Below are 26,149 nucleotides of genomic sequence, written 5' to 3'. Positions count from 1 at the left end.
CCACTAGGAAAATAAAGACTCCTACTCCTCCCAGAATCACAATGCGGCTTTCGTACAACCAGAGGCACAACAGACATGCAAGGAGCAAAAGCAAACAATTTACATGGCCTTTATGACCTTACAAAAGTATTTGAATCTATGAACTATGATGCCCTTTGGCTGACAAACTCACCAGGGATCGATAACAGTGGTGCTAAAAAGTAATCCTTAAAGATGAAACCTGGGGTGAAACTGGATCATTGTCCCCACCCATTCTTCATTGCTGCCATCATTCACCTTACAGCTCAAATCTGTTTCAGGGAGTCCAAACCTAAACAAATTCAAGACAAACAGCAAATAGGTTTTCATCATGGAGCTCCGGTATGCACATGACAATGCCATATCTGCCCACTTGGAAGAACACTTACTGGGCATCCTGGATGCCTTCGCAAAAACGTACACAGTCCTGGGTCTGGCACTAAACATAAAAAAGACACCAAGCCCGACCTGATAAGACAACACCGCCCAAAACAATACGTGTTGGCAATACCAGACAAAATCTTTGGAGGGAGTTGAAAGTCTGTGTTGCCCAGCAACAGCCCCAAAACATCACTGCTCTAGAGGAGATCTGCATGGAGGAATGGGCCAAAATACCAGCAACAGTGTGTGAAAACCTTGTGAAGACTTACAGAAAACGTTTGACCTCTGTCATTGCCAACAAAGGGTATATAACAAAATATTGAGATAACAAAAGTTTATTGACCAAATACATATTTTCCACCATAATTTGCAAATAAATTCAGTAAAAATCCTACAATGTGATTTTCTGGATTTTTTTTCTCATTTTGTCTGTCATAGTTGAAGTGTACTACCTATGATGAAAATTACAGGCCTCTCATCTTTTTAAGTGCGAGAACTTGCACAATTGGTGGCTGACTAGATACTTTTTTGCCCCACTGTATGCCATTGGATGGGGTAATGTTTTTGCTTCTAAGTGGTACCAAGAACGAGATAAGAACTTGGTTTAGGAGACCAAACTAAACAATAATTTATAGCCAATGCTGTCTGGCTATGTGTGTCTTTACTATAAAGGATCTCAGTTGCCAATATGTAAGCACTCTCAGAGTATTCATTTATAGACACTGAATTGATCACAGGGCTATGGTGAAGCTCATAGAATTAAAGATGGACTTTATGATAACTCTGACTTGTGTGTGGTTTGCTCTCATGATTTGGTAACACAGGAAATTTCCACGACAGGAGGCAAACATTAACACTTCTTGATGCACCCATCCCGTTAGCGGGATAATTTTCGTCAACATCCGCTGAATTGCAGAGCGCCAAATTCAAATTAAATTACTAAAAATATTACATTTTCATGAAATCACAAGTGCAATATAGCAAAACACAGCTTAGCTTGTTGTTAATCCACCGGTCGTGTCAGATTTCAAAAAAGCTTTTTGGTGAAAGCATACCAAGCGGTTATGTAAGGACATCTCTCTCAGCAGACAAAACATTACAAACAGCTAGCAGCCATCTTCGGATGTTTGCACTCACGAGGCTCCCAGTTACCCAATAAATGTTCCTTTTGTTCCATAAAGATTATTTTATTTCCAAAATGGTGGTACCATTTGGTTGGCGTGCTCACAGGAATCCACAGGTTCGAGCGGTCACGACCGTGCAGACGAAAATTCCAAATAGTATCCGTAAAGTTCGTAGAAACATCTCAAACGTTTTTTATTATCAATCTTCAGGTTGTTTTTATAATATATAATCGATAATATTTCAACCGGACTGTAGCTTCTTCAATAGGAGAGAGAGAGAAAATGTCTGCTCCAAGCTGTTGCACATGCAAAATGCTGCTGGCACCCAGCCATCCAATGACACGATGTGATCTTTCTCGCTCATTTTTCAAAATAAAAGCCTGAAACTATGTCTAAAGACTGTTCACACCATGTGGAAGCCATAGGAAAGGAATCTGGTTGATATCCCTTTAAATGGAGCGAAGGCAGGCAATGGAACAGAGAGCTTTCAGGAAAAACAGCACTTCTGGGTTGAATTTTCGTCAGGTTTGCGCCTGCAATATCAGTTCTGTTATACTCACAGACAATATTTTGACAGTTTTGGAAACTTTAGGGTGTTTTCTATCCTAATCTGACAATTATATGCATATTCTAGATTCTGGGCCTGAAAAATAGGCAGTTTCATTTGGGTACATTTTTCATCCAAACATCAAAATACTGCCCCCTACACTCAACATGTTAAACCCTTGTATGTCTAAGCCCTTGGTTCGCAATATCTACTAAGCTAACATATGGAATTGTTTTAAGATGGTCATATGATGGATAATTTAGCTATTTGAATTGAAATTTTAGGACCCCTGTAGGTATATTAAAAATAAAAAAAGGCCTTTACTGTCATAGCCCATACAAATGTGAATAACACATTTATAAAACAGAGAGTAAATATAATAACAATGAGGAATAAGGTTTTGAAGTGTCTGTCTTATGTCTAGGAGATATATATACAGTATAAGCAACTCAGGATGTTTTATATATTTATATATATATATATTTAGACCCAAACTTACCCAATTTGGCTATGGAACTTCTTACACCTTATTCACATTGTGCCATTTATATGGTCCGGTACTGGGTTACCGAATGACGACTCCCCTGAAGGTTGTGTGTGTCGTAGAGCAAAACAAGTGAGTGCTAATTGTTCCTGAGAGTCCTACCTGTCGATGTTGTTGTTGCTCAAACATTTCTGTCTGAACAGTCAGTTTCCGAAATTAGGTCGTAGGCATCAGAAAGTTCAGACAACTGCCTTAAAGCTTGTGGATGTTGTAGAGCAAAACAAACAACAACATGGGGTGATGAGTTGCTAGCTCAAACGGTTCGGGTTTACCAGACAATTTTGTGATGATTGTCTTGTTCAGATCCTCTCATGTGTAGAAAAACACAGCTTCCACAAGCTCCATGTTATGGGAATGGGCACAAGCTTTATATAGATGGAAAATGGGTATTGAGCTGCAGCTACCGAAAGAAACGATAAGTCTCTAACATAAACACACAGGAAGCTATTCAATATTCAAAATGACGTGAAGTATTGACTCGTGTTTTTTTAAAGCATCACCACTACCATCAGCAGCTCACTAGTATAGGTCCTGTACTCCCAGCTAACCGCAAAGCAATTTGGTGGACAGAAGAAACGCTACAAGTACCAACCTGAAAAAGTGCCCTATCAACACCACTAATTAGGAGGACAATGCATAGGACAGAACCACATGGAGGAAGACAGTCAACAAGGGAGTTACACTACAAGAACTCTGCCACTCCGCAGAAGACAAGTGACAACAATGTAAGGAGAGCTTTACCTCCAAGAAGGCCCACCAATCATCCACCACCATCACATACCCTTGGCCACACTGCAGCAGAATCTTGCATCTCTTGGATTATCCTCTTAAACTATCTGAAGACCCACAAACAGGAAGCAACAGGAGGACAATAATTCTCAACCTACAGTGATCGTCTATAATGGTAACTTGAGTTGCTTTTGATTGAGCTTGGCCAGCGCAATGGAAGCAATGATATAGTCCAAAAAGTACAATCCATCAATCCATCAATCCTACACTCCAGGTAGGCTGAATCAGACAATCAAAAGTATTTGAAATAAATCAGACTATTTGAACTCAGTTCTGCTGAGAGATTTGAACAAAATCCTATTGTGTAGAAGTAATAAGGATGGGGAAAAATATATTTATCTTCCTTTAAAGCTGCAATATATAACTTTTTGGGCAAATGTGAGTTATAGCTCTGTCATTCTCATTGAAAGCAAGTTTAAGAACCGGTAAATGTTCTGTGTGTGCTATTTCTATGCTTCCCCTTCTTAAGTTTAGTTTTTTACATCTTTTACATTCAGTTTTGTACACCAGTCTCAAACAGCTGAAAATATAATATTTTGGGTTATATTAAAAATATGTTTCACAGTGGTTTAGATGGTACAATGATTCTCTACATAAATTGCTTGTTTGGTCACAAACTGAAATTAGGCAAAATAATTCAAATTTTAGCAACCAGGAAATGACAGAGAAAGTTATAATATTGCACATTTAATTTGTAAAAACGTTGTTGTTGTTGTTTTGATGCATGGATTTCCATTATTCCAATTTTAAAGATGGAGCTCGAAATTGATTAATACAGAGTAAAATGTAGATTTGTTCCCCTTGTAATGATCACAACAAAAATCTCACCCAGCAGCTGGCTCAAATACGATGTTGGGTAATTCTGCCACTAGCTAAATGCATTATATTGTTTAGCCTGATGATGGCCTCACTAACTTGTGCAGGTCTTCTTGTCAGCAAGATTCTGAATTGCCGTCTGGAGCTTAAGCTCCTGGTAGGGTCACCCATAGCAGTAAGGTCGGATGTTACAGGCAAAGTGTGATAGAACAAAGACCTTAACTACAGAGCATGCAGAATATAATGGTCACAATGGTTGTAAAGGTGGAGGAAGACTGCAGTAGCGAAAGGTCACCAGTCGTCATAGGCTGCATGCCATTGGAGCTGCCAGTAGGATCACCTCTTTAAGGTCAGAAAGCAAACATTTTAATTTTGGAGCCTGGAAAGTGCAAACTCTGATGAACAATGCAACCAGTGATCAACCGGAGAGATGAACTGCGATCATTCCAAGAGAACTGAGTTGATATTGGATTCACAGTGCTGCCCTCACCGAAACCCAACTGGCAGATGAAGGGCATCTGAAGGAAGACAAAGGCGGCTAAACCTTCTGAAAAGGTAAACCAGCTGATTAACCAGGAATTCATGGGGTTTGGCTGGGACCACAACCGTTGAAGATACCAACTAAATTGAGTTATTCTCCTAACCAAATGCAATTACACTCTTCTGTCAGATGAATCAATCTAATCCTGGTGTAGAGAACTAATTACATTGTTTTGTTTACCTACATTTGCTTCTCTGTAAACGCTCTCATGGCCATGTGGTTAATGCTAAGAATTTTTTATTTTAATTAACCTTTATTTAACCAGGTAGGACAGTTGAGAACAAGTTCTCATTTACAACTGCGACCTGGCCAAGATAAAGCAATGCAGTTTGACAAAAACAACATCACAGAGTTACACATCGGATAAACAAACGTACAGTCAATAACACAATAGAATAATCTATATACAATGTGTGCAAATGTAGTAAGATTAGGGAGGAAAGTCAATAAATAGGCTATAGTGGAAATAAATACAATTTAGCATTAACACTGGAGTGATATATGTGCAGATGATGATGTGCAAGTAGGGATACTAGGGTGCAAAAGAGCAAAAATAAATAACAATATGGGGATGAGGTAGTTGGGTGGGCTATTTACAGATGGGCTGTGTGTAGGTGCAGTGATCGGTAAGTTGCTCTGACAGCTGATGCTTAAAGTTAGTGAGGGAGATAAGTCTACAGCTTCAGTGATTTTTGCAATTCGTTCCAGTCATTAGCAGCAGAGAACTGGAAGGAAAGGAGGCCAAAGGGTGTTGGCTTTGGGGATGACCAGTGAAATATACCTGCTGGAGCGCCTACTACAGGTGGGTGTTGCTATGGTGACCAGTGAGCTGAGATAAGGTGGGGCTTTACCTAGCAAAGACTTATAAATGACCTGGAGCCAGTGGGTTTGGCAACGAATATGAAGTGGGAGCATACAGGTCGCAGTGGTGGGTAGTATATGGGGCTTTGGTGACAAAACGGATGGCACTGTGATAGATGACATCCAATTTGCTGAGTAGAGTGTTGGAGGCTATTTTGTAAATGACATCGCCGAAGTCAAGGACCGGTAGGATAGTCAGTTTTTTGAGGGTATGTTTAGCAGCATGAGTGAAGGAGGCTTTGTTGCAAAATAGAAAACTGTCTAGCCAGACACCTAGGTATTTGAAGTTGTCCACATATTCTAAGTCAGAACCGTCCAGAGTAGTGATGCTAGTCGGGCGGGCGGGTGCGGGCAGCAATCGGTTGAAGAGCATGTATTTGGTTTTACTAGGATTTAAGAGCAGTTGGACGCCACGGAAGGAGTGTTGAATGGCAATGAAGCTGGTTTGGAGGTTTGTTAACACAGTGTACAAAGAAAGGCCAGAAGTATCATTGATATATACAGAGAAAAGAGTCAGCCTGAGAATTGAACCCTGTGGCACCCCCATAGAGACTGCCAGAGGTCTGGACAACAGGCCCTCTGATTTAACATACTGAACTCTATCTGAGAAGTAGTTGGTAAACCAGGCGAGGCAGTCATTTGAGAAACCAAGGCTATTGAGTCTGCTGATAAGAATCCGGTGATTGACAGAGTCGAAAGCCTTGGCCAGGTTTTTGAAGACGGCTGCACAGTACAGTCTTTTATTGATGGCGGTTATGATATCGTTTAGTACCACGAGCGGCGTGGCTGAGGTGCATCCATGACCAGCTCGGAAACCAGATTGCATAGCGGAGAAGGTACAGTGGGATTCGAAATGGTCGGTGATCTGTTTGTTAAATAACTTGGCTTTCAAAGACTTTAGAAAGGCATGGCAGGATAGATATGGGTCTGTAACAGTTTGAGTCTAGAGTGTCTCCCCCTTTGAAGAGGGGGATGACCACGGCAGCTTTCCAATCTTTAGGGATCTCAGACGATACGAAAGAGAGGTTGAACAGGCCAGTAATAGGGCTTGCAACAATTGCGGCAGATAATTTTAGGAAGAGAGGGTCCAGATTGTCTAGCCCAGCTGATTTGTAGGGGTCCAGATTTTGCAGCTCCTTCAGAACATCAGCTATCTAGATTTGGGTGAAGGAGATGTGGGGGGAGGGGTCTTGGGCAAGTTGCTGCGGGGGGTGCAGAGCTGTTGGCCAGGGTAGGGTTGGCCAGGTGGAAAGCATGGCCAGCCGTAGAAAAATGCTTCTTGAAATATTTATCGTGTCCAAAGAAGGGCCAGTGTTTCCAGTGTTTCCTAGCCTCAGTGCAGTGGGCAGCTGGGAAGAGGTGCTCTTATTCACAATGGACTTTACAGTGTCCCACATCTTTTTGGAATTTGTGCTACAGGATACAAATTTCTGTTTGAAAAAGCTAGCCTTTGCTTTCCTAACCGACTGTGTATAATGGTTCCTAACTTCCCTGAAAAGTTGCATATTGCGGGGGCTATTCAATGCTAATGCTGTACACCACAGGAATTGTTTGTGCTGGTCAATGGCAGTCAAGTCTGGAGTGAACCAATTGCTATATCTGTTCTTAGTTCTAAATTTTTTGAATGGGGCATGCTTATTTAAGATGGTGAGGAAAGCACTTTTAAGTAACAACCAGGCATCCTCTACTGATGGGATGAGGTCAATACCCAGGTCGATTAGAAAGGCCTGTTCGTTAAAGTGTTTTAGGGAGGGTTTCGCAGTGATGAGGGGTGGGCGTTTGACCGCTGACACATTACGGAAGCAGGCAATGGTCGCTGAGATCCTGGTTGAAGGTTGAAGACAGCAGAGGTGTATTTAAAAGGCAAGTTGTTCGGAATGAGATCTATGAAGGTGCCCTTGTATTAGGGTTGTACCTGATAAGTTCCTCGATAATTCCTGTGAGATTGAGGGCATCAAGCTTAGATTGTAGGATGGCCAGGGTGTTAAGCATATTTAGGTCACATAACAGTATGAACTCTGAAGATAAATGGAGGGCAATCATTTCACATATGGTGTCCAGGGCACAGCTTGGGGCTGAGGAGGGTCTATAACAAGCGGCAACAGTGAGAGACTTATTTCTGGAAAGGTGGATTTTTAAAAGTAGAAGCTCGAACAGTTTAGGCACAGACCTGGATAGTATGACAGAACTCTGCAGGCTAACTCCGCCCCCTTTGGCAAGTCTATCTTGACGGAAAATGTTGTAGTTGGGGATGAAAATTTCTGAATTTTTGGTGGCCTTCCTAAGCCAGGATTCAGACACTGCTAGGACAACAGGGTTGGTGGAGTGTGCTAAGCAGTGAAAAATACAAAGGAGTCTTCTGATGTTAACATGCATGAAACCAAGGCTTTTACGGTTACAGAAGTCAACAAATGAGAGCGCCTGGGGAATAGGTGTGTGGTACTGGGGGCTAACCTCTACATCACCAGACGAGGAGTAGGATAAGGGTACGGCTAAAGACTATAAGAACTGGTTGTCTAGTGCGCTGGGAACAGAGAATAAAAGGAGCAGATTTCTAGGCGTGGTAGAATAGTATCAGGGCATAATGTACAGACAAGGGTATGGTAGGAAGTGTGTACAGTGGAGGTAAACCTAGGCATTGAGTGATGAGAGAGATTGCATCTCTGGAGGCACCTGTTAAGCCAGGTGAGGTCTCCGCATGTGTGGGGGATGGGACAAAAGAGCTATTTAAGGCATGATGAGCGGGACTGGGGGCTCTACAGTGAAATAAAACAATAAATACTAACTGAGACAGCAGTAGACAAGGCATATTGACACTAGAGAGAGGCATAAGCAATCACGGGTGTTGATCGGGAGAGCTTAAATAACACCTGGTAAATGGCGATGAATGGGCAGAGAGGGTCAATAGATACGCACAGGACCTGAGTTTGAGGCTGGGGCTGACTGATAAACAAAAAGAGGTACCGCGTTAGTGAATTGTCCAACAGGCATCAGCTGTGTAGCCGAGTGATCATAGAGTCTGATGAGTCAGAGAGCCGTTCGGTAGTCGCTCTATGCTTGGCAAGCGGGGGACAACGGTGTTCAGAAAGCTAGCGGGCTAGCAGATGGGTCTTTGGCGACATCACAACGGAAAAGCCTGTTGAAACCACATCTGACGATTACGTCGGCAGACCAGTTGTGATGGATCGGCGGGGCTCCATGTCGACTATAAGGGTCCAGGCCAATTGGCAAAAGAGGCATTGTAGCCCAAGAAGTTAGCTGGTATATGGGCCTAGCTCGAGGCTAACTGGTGCTTGCTTCGGGACAGAGGCGTTATCTAACAGTAGCCACTCGATTGCAGCTAGCTAGCTGCGATGATCTGGTGTAATGGTCTAGAGCTTGAGGCAGGAATCTGGTGACGTGGTAGAGAGAAGCAGTCCGATATGCTCTGGGTTGATATCATGCTGTGCAGACTAGCAGGTATTGTCCGAGGTAAAGCTGACTGGTGTCCGAGCTATAGGTGAAGACCGCTAGCCGTGGCTAACAAAGACTGATAGCTAGTAGCTAGCTCCTGATGGAGGTTCCAGTTATAAGGAATAAACAAAGCAGATCTGTACCACATTGGGTGAGGCGGGTTACAGGAAAGTATATTTAGTTCATAGATAGAAAGTGAGATTAAAATATATATGAAAAAAAACTATTTACACAGGATAAGACAAAGACAAACACACTTCCGACTGCTACGCCATCTTGGTATGATCATCTTGGTAGTTTCATTAGTTACAGTTGATAATATTTTTAAAAAATGACATGTAGGCTTATTAAATCATTATGGAGCAGAACCTGATGGTTAGTGCAGACAATAGACGATGGTATAGCCTGTATTGTACACTCTTCTCCCTATTATAATTCTATGTGCACTAATCTTCCAACATTACTATCGGTTGTATAACTGAATTTCGCAACTTTCAGGATGAATCAAACCACTGTATTTTATTCATCAGTATGATTCATAAATACTTGTCTAACTAATAATTTACATGATCAGAGTATTTGTAGATCTACCATTTGAAATGGAGACGAATATGCATATATTTAGATAGATTTCTTCCATTGATCCATAATATTCTGAACCCGTTCTCTCAATATACAGTGTATTCTAGTGAGTCTGTCAACAAAATTCTAGCTAAAAAGGTACACCGTATTTAAAGTGATAGCTTAAGATACAGTATCAGTCAAAAGTTTGGACACACCTACTCATTCCAGGGTTTTACTTTAGTTGTACTATTTTCTACATTTATAGAATAATAGTGTAGACATCAAAACTATGAAATAACACATATGGAATCATTTAGTAACCAAATAAAAATATATTTTATGTTTTATATTCTTCAAAGAAGCCACCCTTTGCCTTTATGACATCTTGGCAGCTTCATGAGGAAGGCTTTTCCAACAGTCTTGAAGGAGTTCCTACATATGCAGGGAGAAGGGCACAACGCAGCACTCCGGGCCAAGGGCACCACGGCCACAGGCCACAAAAGGGTGCATTATGGCAACACAAAGGGGATGCCGCCGTGAAATTCAGGACATTATCAAGTGCATGTCAATTTGTGAATGAGTGACTGATGAAGTGTGTACAGCCTGCGCCAAGAACTAAGCAAGAACTCATGACTTTCAAGACACTTTTTTCAAATCATCATTAGAGTCGCATAATGCATCCTTACAATGTATTAAAAATCAAAACATAAATTACATTTATAACTCTAAATTAAGCATATAGGAGTAACTATTTATAACCGCACTCCTTCAAATCACTTGGAGAAAATATCCTTTCACTTTTATTCAGATTTATTCAATTGTATTCTTCATACTATAAAAAAATATAAAATAATGCCATGGAATTCTAAGCAAAATTCTAAGCTAAATTAACTAATGTAGCCCATAGCCTTTTGGCATATCCAGATCCGGACCTAACATAAGGACAACTCAGAGTATGCTGTTCTGTTCTTCTGAAATAGACTACATTTTCTTCATATCATGTTTCTTTCGACCTGTCTAAAATAAATAATGGATTTATTGTGATGGTGTAGACTATATTACATGGATTTATTAGACTTTTAAAAATGTAGTTCCAAGGTCTGCATTAGTGGCGTGTAGGCTGTGTGGAAGCCAGGAGATGCTAAATGTGTTTATGTTAATTGCAGTCAATTACCGTGAGACCGACAGTTATTTGCTTGACAGTCACCTGCGGAATACATTTTGTGATCGCCACAGCCCTACCCCTAACCTTAACCCATAACCCCTAGCCTAGCTAAAGTTAGCGAGCTAGCTAACGTTAGCCACCTACCTAGAATTCGTAACCTATCATACGTTTTGAAAATTCATAACATATTATACGTTTATACGCAGATCCGAATATACACTGAGTGTACAAAACATTAGGAACACCTTCCTAATATTGAGTTGCACCCCTTTTGCCTTCAGAACAGCCTTAATTCATTGGGGCATTTACTCTACAAGATGTCAAAAGGGTTCCACAGGGATGCTGGCCCATGTTGACTCAAATGCTTCCCACACTACAGCGAGTGAAATCGCTGCAAAACTTAACAAAGATTAGTCCTAAGTTAGTCCTAGCTAAAAGCATTTTATTTAGGACAAACCATTCAGTAAACCCTAAACCTCAACTAAATATTGTAATAAATAATGTGGAAATTGAGCAAGTTGAGGTTTACATGCTTGGAGTAAACCTGGATTGTAAACTGTCATGGTCAAAACATGTTGATACAACAGTAGCTAAGATGGGGAGAAGTCTGTTCATAATAAAGCGATGCTCTGCCTTCTTAACAACACTATTAACAAGGCAGGTCCTACAGGCCCTAGGTTTGTTACAGACTACCATCCAGTCGTGTGTTCAGGTGGCACAAAAGAGGGCACAGCTGTCCCTTAAATGTACACGGAGCGCTAACAATAATATTCATGTCAATCTCTCCTGGCTCAAGGTAGAGAAGAGAGTAACTTCGTCACTACTTGCATTTGTGAGAAGAATTGACATAAATGTACCAAGCTGTCTGTTCTTAGGGCTAGGGTTTATTTTCCTGAATAAGCCTCCTGACTGACATGCCCAAAGGAAACTGCCTGTTATTCAGGCCCAGAAGCCAGGGTATGCATATAATTGGTTGCATTGGATAGAAAACACTTTGAAGTTTGTAGAAATGATTAAATAATGTATTCGACTTTAACACAATTGATATGGCAGGCAAAAATCCAAAGATAAACCAACCGGAATGATTTTTTAAAAACTCCCAGGCTCTTATAATGGAAAGCTATGGGTTCTATGTAATTCCAGCTCCCAGATTGCAATTCCTATGGCTTCCACTAGATGTCAACAGTCTTTGTTCATTGTTTCAAGCTTGTTTCTTCAAAAACAAGCAAGAATTTTGAGTTTTTGTACAAAGAGTCTCAGTTGAAAATCAGCTAATTTTACATTTCTATTGATGGCGTTAACTAAACAGACTTTTTGGGATATAAAGAAGGATTTTATCTAACAAAACGACCATTCATGCTGTAGCTGGGACCCTTGGGATTGCAAACAGAGGAAGATTTTCAAAAGTAAATGATTTATTTAATCACTATTTGGGATTTTATGAAGCCTATGCTGCTTGAATAATATGTTGTGGGGCACCATCCTCAAACAATCACATGGTATGCTTACGCTGTAAAGCCTATTGTAAATCAGACAATGCAGTTAGATTATCCAAGAATTTAAGCTTCTAAACTATATAAGACACATGTATGTTCATAAATGTTTAATATTACGATTATTTATTTGAACTGCGCGCCCACCAATTTCATCGGATGTTGTTGACAGGTGTCCCGCTAGTGGGACGCCTAGCCTTACTAGCACACAGCTCAGACACTCATGCATACCCCACAAGACATGCAACCAGAAGACTCTCACAATCCCCAAGTCCAGAACAGACTATGGGAGGCACACAGTACTGCATAGAGCCATGACTACATGGAACTCTACTCCACATCAGGTAAATTATGCAAGCAGTGGAATCAGATAAAAAACAGATATAAATACACCTTATGGAACAACGGGGACTGTGAAGAGACACAACCAGGCACAGACATACACATACTAACACATTTACTATACACACTTACACATGGATGTTGTATTGTAGATATGTGGTAAAGGCCTGAGGGCACACACTTAATGTGCTGTGAAATGTAATTTCATGTAATATTTTTTATTGTTTATAACTGCCTTAATGTTGTTGCACCCCAGGAAGAGTGCCAATGAGGATCCTTAATACTGTAGCGACCTGCACAGACAGTCTGTTATGTGTTAGGCTATCAGTTGGTTGTGTTGTACTTACCAGTACCCAGTGTTTACGGGGTCCGACATGCCAATCAACCTGCTATCTGCCAATCACGGGAATGCCTGGAATGTTGGTGGTTGGCGGAGTGGCGTGAAGGGGGGTTGGGCAGGGGGATGGAGCATTGGAAGTTAAGACCAGGTTTAGCCATTGTTCTCTCTTTTACGTCTGGTCTTCACAAGAGAAGCTCACGGTTGGTTTATAGGGTATCATTTGGCGTGGGCTACGGCCAAACAGTAGCCTGTGTGAATTGGGGGGGCTCAGGATGTATACAAACATGGTGGCTCCCAGTTCCCGGTTGCATCCGTATCTGTTAAGACCCCAAAGTATTCCGGTAAGGCGGATTGGGAAGCTTTTCATGCTCAGTTTGAACTGTTAGCTAATTTTGAGGGGTTGTCGAATGAAGAAAGGGCACTGCAGTTGACTTTGTGCCTCACAGATGATGCTCTGGCCTGTTTAATATTGATTAGCCCAGAGGACAGATGTGATTATGGGGCTGTAGTGGGAAAATTGCGGAGATGCTTTGGACAGTGTGTACAGCCCAGGCTGCTGCGCTCTGAACTGAGTAATAGACGTAGGCAGCCTGGATAGCCACTACGGGTGCTAGCTAATGACATTGAGAGCCTCTCTCGGCGTGAATATGCTCACATGCCCCCCTCCTTGCAAGCGAACTTGCGAGCTAGCACGGGACCAGTTCATACATGCACTTTCTCCTATGGAGCTGAGCAAACAGACCCAGCTGGCTCATCCTGAGTAATTTCAGATGGCTTTGGAGAAGGAGCTGGTGTGGGCTGAGGCCTCAGATGGGGCTTTGATGGGGGTGCAGGGAGACAGACCCACTGTGCGGGCTGTGAGGCAGAGCAGCCCAGAGACGGAAAAGCCTGCATGGGTGGCTGAAATGACTGAACTCATTAGTGCTGTGTTGCTACAGGCGACAAGAAACACACGCCCTGGTCCCAGGGTCTGCTGGGGGGTGTGGCCAGCCAGGCCATCTGCACCGGGATTGCCCCATGTCCCCCAGAGCTCAGGGAAACGGCTCGGGATCCGCATAGACAGGGTAGTGCAGACCCCTGGCTTTCTTGCCAAACCACCATCATCTTCAGGAGGAGCCCACCGGCACAGACGGGGAAGCAAGGCTCCACTTGTCTCAGAAGCAGACGAGGGCAAGCTGATGGAGCCTGTTGTGTTGGGTCGGACCTGTGTTGGGGACTTTTGTCATGTCGCTGTCACTGTGGAGGGGGTGCCCTGCTCTGCCCTGGGGTACACCGAGTCCACAGTAACCCTGGTGAGGCCGGATATTGTGCCAGGTTGGACTCAGTGTGAGCCCACAACTGTGCAGCTCCACACAGTCACAGGGGAGCTGGCAGCCATGAAAGGGAAGAGAATAATGATCTGACAGTAGGGGGCAGGTCTGTCTGTCATCCTGTGTGGGTGCAGCTGTGCAGGACCCTTGTATCCTGGGATTAAAATTTCTTAAAAGCACAGGCTGCCAGTTAGACCTAAATGGGGGCACACTGAGCTTCCAGGGAGGCCCGGCAGTCCCCATGGCTCCCCCTAATTTCACATTCACTCAACCCAACGTACACTTTACTCCAACAGTTAAAGCAGCAGAGACTCATGGCTGCCCCCCCTCCCCCACATCTGTCTGTGCCTTTTCCCCAGCCCCCCTGTCACCTACGACTGTGTGTTACATACCCCAGCTACCTCCACAACACATCCCTCCGTGAGCCCGGGCCACGCCACCACAGCCCAGCTACCCCAGATGGGAGAGGAGAGGACAATGTCTGTGTCTGCAGTGGAACTGTGTTGGTGTTGACCACGAGCAGCAGGAACGGTTACTGTTTGAATTCAGAGACAGCTTTGCGCTGAGTGAGGAAGAGGTGGGTCAGACTCATCTGGTGCAGCATGAGATCGACACAGGTGATGCTCGACCCATCAAGATGCGTCCACACCGTATCCTGCTGGCACGCCAGGAGGCGGCAGACGAGGCTGTGTTGGAGATGCAGCGGGCAGACTTCATCGAGCCCTCAGACAGCCCCTGGGCGGCGCCAGTCACCATGGTTCCTAAGAATGGGGGCAAGCTGAGGTTCTGTGCGGACTACAGGCGGCTGAATGAGGAAACCAGGAAGGACTCATACCACGTATCGATGAGTCGCTGGACCTGGTTAGGGGTCCTCCTGATTCTCCTCACTAGACCTCCGCAGTGGCTACTGGCAGGTGCCCCTCTCCCCAGAGTACAGAGCCAAAACTGCGTTTTCCGCTAACCGAGGACCCTGGCAGTTCAAGGTCCTGTGCTTCTGCCTGTGCAACGCTCCAGCTACTTTTGAGCGTTTGATGGACAAGGTACTGGATGGCTTCCCCCGACAGCCATGTCTGGTATCTCTCGATGACATCCTGGCCAATGGCAGCTCCTTCCAGTCAGCCCTGGTGGCGCTACGGCGTGTGCTGGAGTGCGTGGCTGCCGCAGGTCTGAAGCTCCACCCAGAGAAGTGCCAATTCATGAGAGGTGTCCCTCTCGGCCCAACGAGTGGGGAAGGAGGGCATCAGCACCATGGAGGACAAGGTGGTGGCTGTCCGAGACTGGCCCACCCCCACCGACCAGCGTCAGCTGAAGAGATTCCTGGGTCTGGCCTCGTACTAGAGGACGTTTGTATGGGGCTTCTCAAGCGTCTCTTCTCCCCTGTACTGCCTACTGCCGAAGGACAAGGCCTTCACTTCGACAGTGGAGTGTGAAGGGGCCTTCAACACCCTCAAACGTGCACTGATCGAGGCCCCCGTGCTCGACCCCCCTGACCTCACCTTGACCTTTATCCTGGACACAGACGCGAACAATGTGGGCATGGGTGGGGTGCTGGCCCAAATGGGGCCAGAGGGGGAGAGAGTGGTGGCGTACTACAGCAAAACATTTGACAAACATGAGCGCCGCTACTGTGTCACCCGGCGGGAGCTCTTGGCTGTTGTGGCTTCCATCAAACACCTCAAGTACTACCTGGGTGGCCTGTAAGGACTGACCACTCTGCTCTCCCGTGGCTCATGTCTTTCAGAGAGCCAGGTGGCACGCTGGTTGGAGGAGCTTCAGCCATATGACTTCACAGTGGTGCACAGGGCAGGGGCACGCCACTCTAACGCCAACGCCATGTCCCGTCTGCCCTTTACTGCAGATGGCTGCCTCCACTGTGAGCGGAGAGAGGGACGTGAGAGAGAGCTGTGTGCAGAGGAGGGGGTCTGTGCCACAGTCTGTCGGACGAGCGGGCCTGTCTGCTGTGAGCTGCAGACTGTCAACGTGGCTGAATGGGGGCAGCAGCAGGGACAGGACACAGACCTACAGCCAGTGCTACAGTGGGTTGAGTCACAGGTGAGGCCACCGTGGGAAGAGGTAACAGCACTCTCACTCGCGACCAAAGAGTTGTGGTCAAAGTTTGAAAGACTGTGGCTGGCTGATAGCGTGCTACAGCAGGCATGGAAGGAGTCAGCTACAGGAGAGTAGAGGTGGTACGTATGTAAATAAGTTATTTTTGTTTTTTTATATTCAATAACTTTGCAAAACTGTTTTTGCTTTGTCATTATGGGGTATTGTATGTAGATTGATGAGTAAAAAATATATTTATTAATCAATTTTAGAATAAGGCTGTACTGTAACAAAATGTAGAAAAAGGTCTGAATACTTTCCGAATGCACTCTACACAAGTGGCGGCTCCTCAGAGGAGGAAAGGGAGGACCATCCTGAATTTCAGAAGAAATTAAATTGTGAAACATTATCCTTTTTAGATAAAACTATACTACATATATTCACATCACCAAATAATTGATTAAAACACTGTTTTTCAATGGTCTACAGTAGCCTCAACAGCACTGTCGGGTAGCACCATAGCGTAGCCGGAGTTTCCATCCTCCTCTGGGTACATTGACGTCAATACAAAACCGAGGAGGCTCATGATTCTCAACCCCTTCCATATACTTTCACAGTAATTATGACAACTTCTGGAGGACATCCTCCAACCTATCAGAGCTTCTGCAGCATGAACTGACATGTTGTCCACCCAATTTAAGGGTCAGAGAATGAATCTAGTACTGAAAGCATAAGCTACAGCTAGCTAGCTCTGCAGTGCATAAAATGTGGTGAGTAGTTGACTTAAAAAGAGAGAAAGACAATAGTTTAACAGTTTTGAACAAAAACTTAAGGGAAAGCAAGAGAGACCTAGCTATATTTAAAAAAATTAAAAAATCAGCAATCTAGCTTAGCCTACTCAAACACCCGGCTCAAACAGAGAGGTATGCTATGTTACCAAACTGGTTATGGCTATCCAACACTGGAACTCTTCCAAGTCAAGGTAAGCTTTTAGTTTTAATAATTTATTGCTACTGGGACCCACCAGTGTAACTGCTAAACTGCTTGCTAACTGTGCACTGTACTTACTGCATGACTGTAGCGGGTTTACTAATGCGTTAGTTCTGTTATCTAATATGGTGATAATGTAGCCATCTTGGCCATGTTCTGTTATAATCTCCACCCGGCACAGCCAGAAGAGGACTGGCCACCCCACATATGCTCTCTCTAATTCTCTCTTTCTTTTTCTCTCTCGGAGGACCTGAGCCCTAGGACCATGCCCCAGGACTACCTGACATGATGACTCATTGCTGTCCCCAGTCCACCTGACCGTGCTGCTGCTCCAGTTTCAACTGTTCAGCCTTATTATTATACGACCATGCTGGTCATTTATGAACATTTGAACATCTCGGCCATGTTCTGTTATAATCTCTACCCGGCACAGCCAGAAGAGGACTGGCCACCCTCATAGGATGGTTCCTCTCTAGGTTTCTTCCTAGGTTTTTCCCTTTCTAGGGAGTTTTTCCTAGCCACCGTGCTTCTTCACCTGCATTGCTTGCTGTTTGGGGTTTTAGGCTGGGTTTCTGTACAGCACTTTGATATATCAGCTGATGTAAGAAGGGCTATATAAATACATTTGATTTGATTTGATATTAATACAACCTTTTCCAGTACACGACACACTGACGTCACACACAGATGCGCGAGACTCTTGGCTGCAGTAAGAAAACCATCGCCATCTGCTCCCATTCAACATAGTCTAGATTTGAATTTTATTACTTCTAAAATGCTTCAACAGTCTCTAAGATTATATTTGGTTGTGCTCTTTACAAAATAACTATCTGGAATGCAGCAGTTGTTAGTTGGAATGCTAACGCTCATTGACATAGGCTGTATCAAAAAAGCTAGCCAAAGAGCCATTGTACTGGTTGAAGTTTATTATTAAGCAGGACAATCATACGAGCCTTAAAATCCAATTATAATCCAAAAGTAGTATGCAATGCACTCATAAGCAACATGTAAATAGAGGCTTTTTTTGCTGGTGTTCTATAAGAACTCCCGTGTTCTTCCACCAACTTGCACGAATCACCCTGATATGGCAAAAACTAATGTAGACATTAATAAATGCATTTCTAAAGCTTCCCCAAAAAATGGAAAATGGTAAGGGGATGCCAAGATGGAGACACTGTGGCTTCAACACAGCGCCTATCAGTCATCTAGTGTATATAGTTTATAAATGATTGGTCTCGTTCCAACTCCCTACTATGGGACACAGTGCCCCCTATCAGTCATATCATTTTGTTTATAAATCATTGGTCTCGTTCCGTTTATTACTCTGAGACACAGTGGAGATTGAATTTCAAAATTGATGTTGCAAATTATAATGTCTAGATGCTTTTTACAGTGGTGATTAAGTTTATAAATTGCATGGCTGGGCAGTGGGTCTGTAAAAGTAGTAGTAGGAGTAGTGCTTGCTTGGTAACAACGTAAATGATGGCACTTTTTCTGAATGTACTCGCCATGTGGATGGTATTTAGTGTATCATGGGCATGATAAACAGATGTTTTATTATCACATACACCAGATAGGTCTAGTGAAATGTGTTGTCTTACAGGGTCAGCCGTAGTAGTACGGCGCCACTGGAGCAAATTAGGGTTAAGTGCCTTGCTCAAGGACACATCAACAGATCAGTGTTGCCAACTATTTTTCAGTGAGATCTGCTATTGGCTCCTTGATTTGTCCCAGAAGTTACTAGATGGCATTTTGAATTTGTCGCTAGAGTCTTTTACCCATAAAAGTCTCTGGAAGGGTCTGAAAACTCACTAAATATAGCAACTAAGTTGCTAAATTGGCGACACCGCAACAGATTTTTCACCTTGACGGCTCAGTGACCATATCCAGTATTCAAACCAGCAACCTTTTGGCTACTAGCCCAACACTCTAACCGCTAGGCTACCTGCTGCCCTTGACTATAACATTAGGTCTAACAATGGGAATTCCAAAACACCCGTTGTATAAATAAGCATAATTTTCAACATTTTTAAAATTTGATTTGGCCTTTTGGCATATACGATAACAATGGTATGGCAGAAGCACACTTTTCAGAACAGTCATAATGATGACACTACTCTGTCATTGTAACAATGCATCTATTAAGATGCCTAAATATGAACTCTTGCATAGCATGATATGAATGTGCTATAGATATGCTATGGATATTTTTCATTAATCTTTAATAATGTGGTTGGGACATGTTATAACATGTTCATTAAACACTTATAGATGTGGAATGAATGTGTTATGGATATATAGTCAAAGTTAATCGTTAAATATAATTTTGATTGATTGACATTTTAGAACAGATTTTCACTATTCATATTTTAAAGGCGGGTCTCGGGCTTGACCAATATGGAAGAGTATGTAGATTTGTTGTGCTCACAATGATCACCGCAAACCTTAACAAGCAGCCACCTTAAATATGCTGTTGGATAGATCTGCTCCCAGCTAAATACATTCTACTGTTTGGCCTCACTAACTTGTACAGGTCTTCTTGTCATTGTTGAGAGTGTAGCCAGCATTGCAGTTGCAGGTGAAGACGCCTGGCGAGGCGATACAGATCTGCTCACAGTCATGCTTCCCCTCACCACACAGGTCCATCACTGTGTTTCATAAAAAACAGAGACACTGATTACGGCATGGCTGTGGTGTCATGTACAGAATACAGTTCATTAAGGTCCACACACATTATGCATTGTCATGCAGTAAGGAGTTATGACAGTCTTAAAATGTCTTATCATTCCATAATGATCCTGAGGTAAAATCTTTTGAGTCGTGTTGAAAAATTGCCAAAGACAGGAGATATCATGTGTTGACTGTAAAACATACATGCTTATAACTAATATTAATTTATTACGCGTGTGCACCTTAGGTGAAGTGATACCCATTTACTTCATACTGGCAGTCCAGCTTACTACTGATCATCCTAACCATCTTGAATGTTATGCAGATTTGAGGATCAGCTGAGAAAAATATTCCGGCAGTCAGTCTAATGTACTTTCTGACTGTTTACCGTTTGAGTTATTGTATTTATCATTTACAACTGCGACCTGGTAATACCAATGATGCAAAAGTATTCATCCCCCTTGGAGATTTTCCTATTTTGTTGCATGACAACCTGTAGTTTAAATCGATTTTATTTGGATTTCATGTAATTGACATACACAAAATAGTCCAAATTGGTGAAGTGAAATGAAAAAAAATACTTGTTTAAAAAAATTCTAAATAATAACAAATCGGAAAAGTGGTGCGTGCAAATGTGTACACCCCCTTTGCTATGAAGCCCCTAAAAAGGATCTGGTGAAACCAATTACCTTCAGAAGTCACGTAATTAGTTAAATAAAGTCCACATGTGTGCAATCTAAGTGTCACATGATCTGTCATATCATCTCAGTATATATACCCCTGTTCTGAAAGGCTCCAGAGTCTGCAACACCACTATGCAAGGGGCACCATGAAGACCAAGGAGCTCTCCAAACAGGTCAGGGACAAAGTTGTGGAGAAGTACATATCAGGGTTGGGTAATAAAAAAATATCATAAACTTTGAACATCACACGGAGCACCATTAAATCCATTATTAAAAAATGGGAAAAATATGGCACCACAACAGACCTGCCAAGAGAGGGCCACCCACCAAAACTCAGGGATCAGGCAAGGAGGGCATTAATCAGAGAGGCAACAAAGAGACCAAAGATAACCCTGAAGGAGCTGCAAAGCTCCACAGCGGAGATTGGAGTATCTGTCCAAAGTACCACTTTAAGCCGTACACTCCACAGAGCTGGGCTTTATGGAAGAGTGGCTAAAAAAGCCATTGTCTAATGAAGAAAATAAGCAGACACATTTGGTGTTCGCCAAAAGGCATGTTGAAGACTCCCCAAAAATATGGAAGACGGTACTCTGGTCAGATGAGACTAAAATTGAGCTTTTTGGTCATCAAGAAAAACGTTATGTCTGGCACAAACCCAGCACCTCTCATCACCCCGAGATATTCATCCCCACAGTGAAGCATGGTGGTGGCAGCATCAGCATGATGCATGTGGGGATGTTTTTTGTCAGCAGTGACTGGGAAACTGGTCAAAATTTAAGGCATGATGGATGGCACTAAATACAGGGATATTCTTGAGGGAAACCTGTTTCAGTCTTCCAGAGATTTGAGACTGGGACAGAAGTTAACCTTCCAGCAGGACGATGACCCTGTCACGCCCTCACCATAGAGAGCTCTTGTTTCTCTATGGTGTAGTAGGTCAGGGCGTGACTAGGGGGTCTTCTAGTTAAAATTTTCTATGTTGGTGTTTCGTATGGTTCCCAATTAGAGGCAGCTGGTAATCATTGCCTCTAATTGGGGACCATATTTAAGTAGCCATTTTTCATATTTAAGTAGCCATTTGCGGGATATTGTTTATGTTTAGTTGCCTGTGTGCACGTCATGACTTCACGTTTAGTTGTTTGTTTCACGGAGATGAAAAATATGTGGAACTTTACTCACGCTGCGCCTTAGTCCGCTCATTACGACACATTTAAATGTCTTGGAATAGCCTAGCCTTGGAATAGCCTACATCAATCCAATTGAGAATCTGTGGTATTACTTAAAGATTGCTGTACACCAGCGGAACCCATTCAACTGGAAGGAGCTGGAGCAGTTTTGAAGGGGCAATGATCCCAGTGGCTAGATGTGCCAAGGTTATTGAGACATACCCCAAGAGACCTGCAGCTTTAATTGCAGCAAAAGGTGGCTCTACAAAGTATTGCACGCTCAAATTCAGTTTTTTTGTCTTATAATAAAAAATAATTTACAAATATTTAGCATTTTCAAAGTGGTAGGCATGTTGTGTAAATCAAATGATACAACCCCCCCAAAAAACTATTTTAAATCCATGTTGTAATGCAACAAAATAGGAAAAATTACACGGGGGGGCATACTTTCGCAAGCCACTGTAATTGTAGACACGTCTGGCACAAATAAATAACAAAACAGTACAAAAATATTGATATGGCCAGTAAGCATTATCAGGAGATACTCGCAAACATTTATGCACGTATGCATACGTGCATGTGATGTACCAATTGGAGAAATAACCAACATACTTTTTTTGGCACATGTATGATGATGAATTAATAAATTAATAAAGGCTTTAGTATTATGTTTGGCGGTATAGTCATCCATGGATGTGGCCTGGCGAAAATATAAGGTTTCACTTCATGGGAACTATCTGTCAAAGAGCAGATTGATCTTGAGATTTTCTTGAGTATTTCTAGGCAAGTGACCATATCCAGTTGAGTCCAGTGTATTTTATTAAGTTAGAAAACTCAGTGAAAGTGAATTGGATAACAAAGGCTTGGTTGGATAGCTTTTTTTGTTTGTTTGTTTTTAAGTAGAGAGGAGTAACTACTGTAGGTCATACCACTTATTAGGTTTGTGTTTATTAATCTAATGTTCGTTCATTAGATTAACAGTACACACAGATAATGGTCACCACTTTTTACGAACATCCAATTTAGAGTATTTTTCCCCCCATGTAAAATAAAACAGTTGTACACCCAAATGGCTATGTGTAGACTAATGTAAAAGAACAAAAACATTTTTGTCAATTAATCTTACATAGACTTCAATATTTGGGTTCAATAGCTGAAGCGTGCTCCTGGCTTTATAAAGATTCAAGCCTCTTAAAGGCGCAGTGCAGTCAAAAATGTGATTTTTCTATGATTTATATATATTTCCACAATATGAGGTTGGAATAATACTGTGAAATTGATGATAATGCCCTTTTAGTTGGATAGAGGTTTGGCCTGCCTGTTGACATCACCTGGCAGTAAATGATCTAATAGATAAATATGAGAGTTCCAAACCTCTGCCAATAACAGCTAGTTTTCAGTTTTCCTTTCCCCACTCAGACCACTCCCAAACAGTCCAAGCAAAAATACTTACTTGAAACAACTCTTTGCTGTTTATTTTTTAACCATTTTAATTGAAAACAATCACAGTAAGGAACTGTACTTAATTGTTACCCAGAAATGATTTGATATTGAGATAAAAGCAGCTGCATTGGCCTTTTAAAGTGTGTAGAAACTTACTTTGGCAGGTTTTTCCATCCTCTTGGAGCATGTATCCCTCAGCACAGCGGCAGAAATAGCCATTGAGTACATCCACACACTCATGCTGACAGCTGTGATTCCCAAACGAACAGTAGTCGATCACTGAAGGAAGGAAAATGCAAGAAAATTATATGCTTATAGAAATTAATTTATAATGCATAATATTAAATAGTATTCAATAATGCTCTTGATTGTATTTGTCACACATTTATGTAGTGCTAATGAAGGCTTTATGAAGGCTTCATAAGCTGCACGTCATTTAAAGCAGGACCCTTAAGTCTATGGGGAATATTGCTTTAATTGTGACTAAGGGGGCAGTATTTTCATTTTTGGAAAAATAACGTTCCCGTAGTAAACGGGATATTTTGTCAGGACAAAATGCTAGAATATGCATATAATTGACAGCTTAGGATAGAAAACACTCTAAAGTTTCCAAAAACTGTAAAAATATTGTCTGTGAGTATAACAGAACTAATGTTGCAGGGGAAAGCCTGAGAAAAATCCAATCCGGAAGGTGTCTACAGCATTGTGACGTACTTTTACGCATTTATGTTGAAGAACACCCGTAGACGGCTACATTGCGCAAGTGATGCTCCCAGAGAGATTCTCGCGTAAAATACAGAGGTAGCCATTACTTCAAACGGTCCTACTGAAAAACGAATTGTCCCGATGGATATATTATCGAATAGATATTTGAAAAACACCTTGAAGATTGATTATAAACAACGTTTGCCATGTTTCTGTCGATATTATGGAGCTAATTTGGAATATTTTTTCGCCGTTTTCGTAACTGCAATTTCCGGGCGATTTCTCAGCCAAACGTGAAGAACAAACGGAGCTATTTTGCCTACAAAAATAATATTTTTGTATAAAAGGAACATTTGCTATCTAACTGGGAGTCTTGTGAGTAAAAACATCCGAAGCTCATCAAAGGTAAACGATTTAATTTGATTGCTTTTCTGATTTACGTGACCAAGTTACCTGCTGCTAGCTGGACAAAATGCTATGCTAGGCTATCGATAAACTTACACAAATGCTTGTCTAGCATATTTTGAAAATCTGAGATGACAGGGTGATTAACAAAAGGCTAAGCTGTCTCAATATATTTCACTTGTGATTTTCATGAATAGGAATATTTTCTTGTAATATTTATGTCCGTTGCGTTATGCTAATTAGTGTCAGATGATGACAACAGTCCAGTTCACGGGATGGGGTGTCACTAGAGGTTAATGGAGTCAGACCAAGGCTCTGCATCTGTCCCTGTCCTTAGTGCTGCTTTCTACTGGAGGCCACATTCTTTTGTAGAGATTGGAAACCCAAATTGGTCTAGACAGATAAGTTCTGGCCTGGTTTAGATGTTATCTGTCGGAAAGATATCAGCTTGTCTCTGTGGATGGTTGGTCAAAAGACAACTGTAAATTTCGGTGTTCCTCAAGGTTTGGTTTTAGGACCACTATTGTTTACACTATTTTACCTCTTGGTGATGTCATTCGGAAACACAATTTTAACTTTCACTACTATGCGGACAATACACAGCTGTAACTTTCGATGAAACATGTGAATCCCCAAAATTGCCCTCCCTGGAAGCCTGTGTTTCAGACATAAGGTAGTGGATTGCGGCACATTTTTAACTTCTTAAGGTATTGGGGGCAGCATTTTCACTTTTGGATAAATAGTGTACCCAATTTCAACTTCCTGCTACTCATGCCAAGAATATAAAATATGCATATTATTAGTAGATTTCTAAAACTTGTTTGTGAGTATAACATAACTTATGTATCAGGCAAAACCCAGAGGACTAACCGTTCAGATTCTTTTTTTAGGTCTCTGTCTATTCATTGAGATCTCATTGGGAAACGATATTTCTTAGGAACATGTTTTCAGTTCCTACCGCTTCCACGGGATGTCACCAGTCTTTGGAATTTGGTTGAGGTTATTCCTTTGTGCAATGAAGAAGTATGGCCATCTAGGAACTGCGTAACACTGTTGAGAGTTACTTGAAAAGTAGCTTGGTTTGTTGTCTTCCTGTATTGAACACAGATAGACCTGTCTTCAATTTGATCAATTATTAATGTTTAAAAACACCTAAAGTTGAATTAGAAAAGTTCTTTGAAATGTTTTGGCAAAGTTTACAGGCAACTTTTGAAATATTTTTTTGTGATGTTGCGCAATTTGGAAGCTATTTTTTTCTGGGTCAAACGCGCCAAATAAATGCACATTTTTATATATATGGACGGAATTAATCGAACAAAAGCACCAATTGTGATGTTTATGGGACATATTGGAGTGCCAACAAAAGAAGCTCGTCAAAGGTAAGTCATGTTTTATACACTGCTCAAAAAAATAAAAGGAACACTTAAACAACACAATCTAAATCCAAGTCAATCACACTTCTGTGAAATCAAACTGTCCACTTAGGAAGCAACACTGATTGACAATACATTTCACATGCTGTTGTGCAAAGGGAATAGACAACAGGTGGAAATTATAGGCATTTAGCAAGACACCTCCAATAAAGGAGTGGTTCTGCAGGTGGGGACCACAGACCACTTGTCAGTTACTATGCTTCCTGGCTGATGTTTTGGTCACTTTTGAATGCTGGCAGTGCTTTCACTCTTGTGGTAGCATGAGACGGAGTCTACAACAAGTGGCTCAGGTAGTGCAGCTCATCCAGGATGGCACATCA

The 26,149-nt window shown here is 42.2% G+C and overlaps 1 protein-coding gene across 2 annotated transcripts in view; it reads right to left on the bottom strand.

Moving 5' to 3' along the window:
- LOC112254133 (matrilin-4) overlaps positions 1-26,149 on the bottom strand; it is a 56,778-nt gene that overhangs the window by 9,077 nt on the left and 21,552 nt on the right. For both annotated transcript variants that reach the window (XM_024426400.1, XM_024426401.1), the window contains exons 7-8: positions 23,443-23,565; positions 19,850-19,972 (exon numbers count right to left, since the gene is read on the bottom strand). In XM_024426400.1, the coding sequence (XP_024282168.1) occupies positions 19,850-19,972; positions 23,443-23,565 (246 nt within the window). The remainder of the gene's footprint in view (positions 1-19,849; positions 19,973-23,442; positions 23,566-26,149) is intronic.

Source organism: Oncorhynchus tshawytscha, linkage group LG07, assembly GCF_018296145.1.
Source record: "Oncorhynchus tshawytscha isolate Ot180627B linkage group LG07, Otsh_v2.0, whole genome shotgun sequence".
NCBI lineage: Eukaryota > Metazoa > Chordata > Actinopteri > Salmoniformes > Salmonidae > Oncorhynchus > Oncorhynchus tshawytscha.
Note: the sequence above shows the minus strand (reverse complement) of the source record. Positions and strands in the feature narration are given on the sequence as shown.